At 35.4% G+C, this 6,000-nt stretch overlaps 1 protein-coding gene across 18 annotated transcripts in view; it reads left to right on the forward strand.

The window, feature by feature from the left end:
* Nucleotides 1-3,093, forward strand: part of MLLT10 (MLLT10 histone lysine methyltransferase DOT1L cofactor) — a 242,357-nt gene extending 239,264 nt beyond the window's left edge. For all 18 annotated transcript variants that reach the window (XM_011226891.3, XM_011226885.3, XM_011226879.3 and 15 more), the window contains one exon: nucleotides 1,903-3,093. In XM_011226891.3, the coding sequence (XP_011225193.1) occupies nucleotides 1,903-1,947 (45 nt within the window). In that variant the 3' untranslated portion in view covers nucleotides 1,948-3,093. The remainder of the gene's footprint in view (nucleotides 1-1,902) is intronic.
* The last annotated feature ends 2,907 nt before the right edge of the window (nucleotides 3,094-6,000 follow it).

A 6,000-nucleotide genomic window follows, 5' to 3' on the forward strand; every position in this document is an offset into this window, starting at 1 on the left:
TAGAACCAGTATAGATAATTTTGGAATCTTTTTATTATTTTGCTTTAAAGTACTTTGGAAAACTGAATTATATTTATAATAATATATAAATTTTAGGACAGTCTAGTTACTCTGCTGGATAAACTTTAAAAAGAAAGTAAATGGTAATTATATTTGTAATGGAATTTAATTTATTAATTTCATGTAAGTGATAGCCTCTTATCCTTTCAATGTACAAATTAAGATAAATTAAAAATGGATCAGGAACAGTGTACTATACATATAATAGCGCACATTTTAAGGCTGTTTCTTTCTATTAATTCTCCCCTTCAATTAGGTCTACTTTACTGGAGTATAAGTGTTTCCCTTAAATTCGAGTTCAGGGCAGAACCCTGTTAGAGGAAGGATATTGGGATATAGAATGGAGACTGGACGTCAGGAAAAGGAAGAAGGGAAAGAATGAGGTGGGAGACTTGGCAAATCACAGTGTGAAAAGTCACAATGTTTGCTATTTCCCATTACTTTGAAAGCTTGCTGTTTACTGTGCTGTTAGTCTTCAGAAACTTTAGTTTGTACTGAGTAACAAGAGTTGGTTCAAAATGCAGGATTATTGGTTTTCATCAACTCTTGAATGCCTTTGTTTGCCCCACTGTCTCTGACTTCCTGATTGTGAATACGACTGTCACTGTCATAAACCTAGTCACCTCTCCAGTGTTCTACAGACATGGAAAGTTCCGTGAGTCTGTATTAATTTAGGGACTTTCTATATTGTTTTTTCCTCTTCTCAGATTTGTTCTTGTGTTAAAAAGTAAACTACAGGCATACTTTGGAGATAGTGAGGATTCAGATCCACAGTACTTCAATAAAGTAAATATTGTAATAAAGTGAGTCAGATGAATGTTTTTGTTTCCCAGCACATATAGAAATTATGTTTACATTATACTGTAGTCTGTCAAGTGTGCGATAGCGTTATGTCTAAAAAACAAAGTGTATACCTTAATTTAAAAATGCTTTTTATTACTAAAAAAAAAATGCTAACCATCTCTGAGCTTTCAGTGAGTTGTAATCACTGATCACAGCTCCCTGTAACAAATATAATAACGAAAAAGTTTGAAATATTACAAGAATGACTGACATGTGACATAGAGATACAAATTGATCAGATGCTGTCAGAAAAGTAGTACCAATAGGCTTTCTAGACACAAGGTTGCCACCAACCTTCGATTTGGGGGAAAATGCAGTAAAGTGATGCACAAGAACATGAGCTATGCCTGTATTTACAAGCTGCCTCTTCCTGGGTGATACAGTATGGAATGCGTTTTTTAATGGAAAACTGCAATAATAAATAAGAAAAAAGTAAGCAGTATTAAGTACCTAATGGGAGAAAAGCAAGGCTGGGAAATAATATTTATGAGTACCCCACTATGTGCCAGGCTTCTTTGTCAGATACCAGTAGTATACGTGATTTCAGTCTTGAGGGACTTAAAATTTTTTTTATAGATTAGTAAAAGGAGACTCCAAGAGGTTAGAGCTTCAGGGACAAATGGCACATGTGGGATCAGAACCCATGACTTCTTAGTCCATAAAGAATTCATTTTCCCCAATACCACATTACTACTTCTGTGGAAAAGTCAATTTGGGGGACGATTTCTATATCCGTTCTCTCTGAGTTCTGTCCTTCAGATGGGCCCTTCTGTCTTCGTACACTGCTGAGGTTAATACAAAGCAACCGATCATGTTTACGAGTAAACTCATGTCTTTCTATTGTGCTGAAAAGTAGTCATGCCAGCTTGTAGAAAAAAATGAAATAACCATATGTGTACCACCTTTTATCTCCATTAGAATTCCAATTTAAGAGACGATTACCACAAGTGTGGGGCACACCTTCATTTACCTAATGCCTTTGATTTTGTTTAACTGCAGAGACTTAGTGATAAAACTGGGCCTGTCACTCAGGAGAAAAGTTGACACTTGAGAAACCTCTAGATTGCCTCTCCTGCAGCTCTAGCACTTCGTCTGGCTGCCATTGCAGCCCTCCTACACCTATGAAGAAATGCGACAAGAAATGAACTGCACAACAAAGGATTCATTGCCACAAGGACTTTCTTGTAAGGCCTTGATTAATTTTCTTGTTGCTTTGTTGCACTGAAATGGAATTCCCATATATCCCCCATCCCTCAACCCAGATTTTTTTGAACTTTGAAAAAAAATTTTAATAACTAACTTTTGTCAATGAAATAATTTACATGCAATGAATTTATGAACCTAAGAGGAATTTAATATAGTTGGTGCACAAGTAATTTTGTTACCAATTGGAGAGACGAACAGCAAAACTAAAGACTTACTCCATTTACAAACTTTTGATTTTGTTGTACAAGTTAGAGTATGAAATACAGTCTTTTGTTTGGGTTGCAGTGTGCTTGCTCTGTGAGTCAGATCTTGAGACAAATTTTAAGGAACTGTCCAATATCTTCTATTGGAGTTTTATTGGTTAAGTATTGCAAATGAATAGGTCATCAACTGGGACTTGGCAATCTTTGTTATAAAAATTTTCTTTATAATGGGATTTGGCCAATTTTGGTAATCAAGTTAGGATGGTAATGGTCTGCTTCTGCTAAAGGTAATTTTCTTTTGCTAAATACTTTCTTTTTCTTTTATAAAGTGCTAAGACCTACTCATATTTTAAAGTAACTACTCATATTTTGAGTTAAGTGAGTTCTAAGGCTGCTGGGGGAACCAGATCAATTTACAGTGAAAGATTTCTTTCAGAAAGAGGGGCCACTCTGGAAACTGCTGGTAGGCTTTGGCCTGAATCAAGTGCCTGTTAGTACCTCCATGGTGTGGAGGTGGCTCTAGACAGCTGGGCTTCACTACCGTCAGTCCTTGTAAGTCCGTAGTAGGAATAGTCAGTGTCGCACCAGCAGCCTTCCCCATGGTTCTGCCTTTATTAAAAACTTTCTATGCCACTGTAGATAGCTCAGGCAAAACTGTTACCTGGGTATTTATCCACTAATGAGTCACAAGAAAAATGAGTGGATTTGGTAAGATTCTTTTTTTTTTTTTAATTTTTTTATTTAAACAACTTCCCATTTACTGACAGTGATTTCAAACAAATAAGCAAAACAACTACAGTTCCTGAAACAGGTGAAATTTTATTTACAGTCCTTACACTTTGGGTAGCCACACTCCTGGTGTGACAGTATGGCAGAGTATAAATTGAACAATTGGGGATGTAATCATTGAACTGTTCTTAAATGTGTGAATTATTAGTGGAAAAGACCCAGCTGTAATTAGACCTCCACTGTGTACTTAGCTGGAAGAACATGTTAATTCTGCAATATGTCTCTTGGTTAAACATTGCACAGTTCTTACCTCATTTCTGTAAATAAGGTTTTGTGAATCTGTTTTGTATTGTGAAAAATTCATAAGATAACATTGATATTTTGATTTGTAATATTTCTAATTGGTAGATTTAATTGAAAAGTAAAATTAATTTATTTTTATATGTTCAGGGGAATTTTAAAGAAAGTCAAATCTTTTGTAGATAATTAAAAAAATCGGTGTGGTTTATTTTACTTATTTAACCCACTGGTTGTTAATTCTGTAACAATTTGTATAAATGGTAAATTTTGAATGTGTTGTTATTTTACCTAGATGTAAAATTCCACATGTATTAAAGAAAATGTACAAAGTTTTTGTTAATAAAATTTAATAATGTTTATAACTCTGTGCCATTCCTTTTTCCAGTTTTATTAAGGTGTAATTGACGTACAATACCACGTAAGCTTAAGGTATACAATGTAATGATTTGACTTACACAAATTGTGAAATGTTAACATCCATCATCTCGTGCAACTACGAAAACAGGAGAATGAAAAAAAAGTTTTTCCTTTGTGTTGAGAACTCTTAGTATTTACTCTGAACTTTCATATTATCAGACAGCAGTGTTAACTGTCTTCATATTGTATTGTACATTATATCCTAGTACTGATTTATTTTATAATTGGACATTTTTACCTTTTGACTACATTCATAAATTTTCTCTCATCCCATGTGATACATGTGTTATACATATGTAATACAGGTACTATATACCATATGTGGAGCGTGTGTGTGTGTATGGGTGTGCATGTATGCCACAACCTCTTTATCCATTCAGTGTATTAATGGACATTTAGGTTGTTTCCATGTCTTGGCTATTGTGGATAATGCTGCAGGGAATGTGGGAGTGCAGATCTCTCTTTGACATAATGTTTTTATTTCCTTCAGATATGTTACCAAAGGTAGGAAGGCTGGATCGTAGGGTAGTTCTATTTTTAACTTTGTGAGGACCCTCCGTGCTGTTCTCCACAGTGGCTGCACCAATTTATAATACCCCCAAGCAGTGCACAAGGGTTTCCTTTTCTCCACTTCCTCACCAGCATTTATCTCTTGTCTTCTTAATAAAGGCCATTCTAACAGGCGTGAGGTGATACTTCAGTGTGGTTTTCTTTTGCATTTCCCTGATGATAAGTGATGTTGAGCGCCTTTCCATGTGCCTTTTTATGTTCACATGTACCTTTTCATGTACACATGTTGGTCATGTGTATCTTCTTAGAAAAAAATGTCTATTTTGGGTCCTTTGCCCGTTTTTTAATTGGATTATTTGGGGGGTTATTTTTGTGTTTGTGTGTGTGTGTGTGTATCTTCTATTGACTGGTATAAGTTCTTTATATGTTTTGGATGTTAACACCTTATCTGATATATGGTTTGCAAATATTTTTTCCCATTCCACAGGTTGTCTTTTCATTTTGCTGATGGTTTCTTTTGCTGTTCACAAAGTTTTTATTTTGATATAGTCTCACTTTTTTTTATTTTGTTGCTTGTACTTACTTTCGGTTTCATACCCAGAAAAATGATTGCCAAGACCCGTGACAGGGAGTTTTTTCCCTATGTTTTCTTCTAGGAGTTCTATAGTTCCAGGTCTTACATTTAATACATCTTTAGTTCAAGTTATTTTTTGTGAGTCATGTAAGGTAGGCATTCAGTTTTATTCTTTTGATTGTGAATGTCCAGCATCATTATTGAAGAGACTGTCTTTTCTTCATTGAGTATTTTTGGCTCCTTTGTGAAATACTAATTGACCATATATGTTTGGTTTTATTTCTGGGCTCTTGATTCTGTTCCATTGGTCTATGTATCTGTTTTTAGGTCATATTGTTTTGATTATAAGCTTAAATAATGCAGCTTGAAATCAGAAAGTATGATGCTTCCCACTTTGTTCTTTGTCAAGATTACTTTGGCTTTTCAGGGTCCTTTGTGGTTAAATATGGATTTTAGAGTTTTTTTTTCTACTTCTGTAAAAAATGCTATTTGGATCTTGATATGGATTATATTGAATCCGTATGTGGTTTTGGGTAGTATGGACATTTTAACAATATTCTTCCAATCCATGAATATGGGATATCTTTCCATTTATTTTATCATCTTTAATTTCTTTCATCACTGTCTTGTAGTTTACAGAGTAGAGAACTTTTACTTCCAGGGGCACCTGGGTGGCTCAGTCACTAAGCGTCTGCTTCGGCTCAGGATGTGATCCTGGAGTCCTGGGATCCAGCCCCACATCAGGCTCCTCCACTGGGAGCCTGCTGCTTCCTGTCCCACTCTCCCTGCTTGTATTCCCTCTCTCACGGGCTGTCTCTCTCTGTCAAATAAATAAAATCTTTAAAAAAAAAGAAAAAACTTTTACTTCCTTTGTTAAATTTATGCTTAAGTATTTAGGCACAAATACTTAAGTTTTTGATGCTATTGTAAATAGGATCATTTTATTTATTTCTTTTTCAGGTAATTCATTGTTACTGTATAGAAATGCCCTCCCCCCCTTTTTTAAGAGGGAGTATGCGTGCATATGAGTGGGGGGAAGGGGCAGAGGGAGAGAGAGAATCTTAAGTATGTGAGGCTCAATCGCTTGATCCTGTGATCATGACCTGAGCTTAAATAAAGAGTCAGATACTTAACTGACTGAGCCACCCAGGCACCCTG

The sequence above is a fragment of the Ailuropoda melanoleuca genome, chromosome 15 (assembly GCF_002007445.2).
Source record: "Ailuropoda melanoleuca isolate Jingjing chromosome 15, ASM200744v2, whole genome shotgun sequence".
Taxonomy (NCBI): domain Eukaryota; kingdom Metazoa; phylum Chordata; class Mammalia; order Carnivora; family Ursidae; genus Ailuropoda; species Ailuropoda melanoleuca.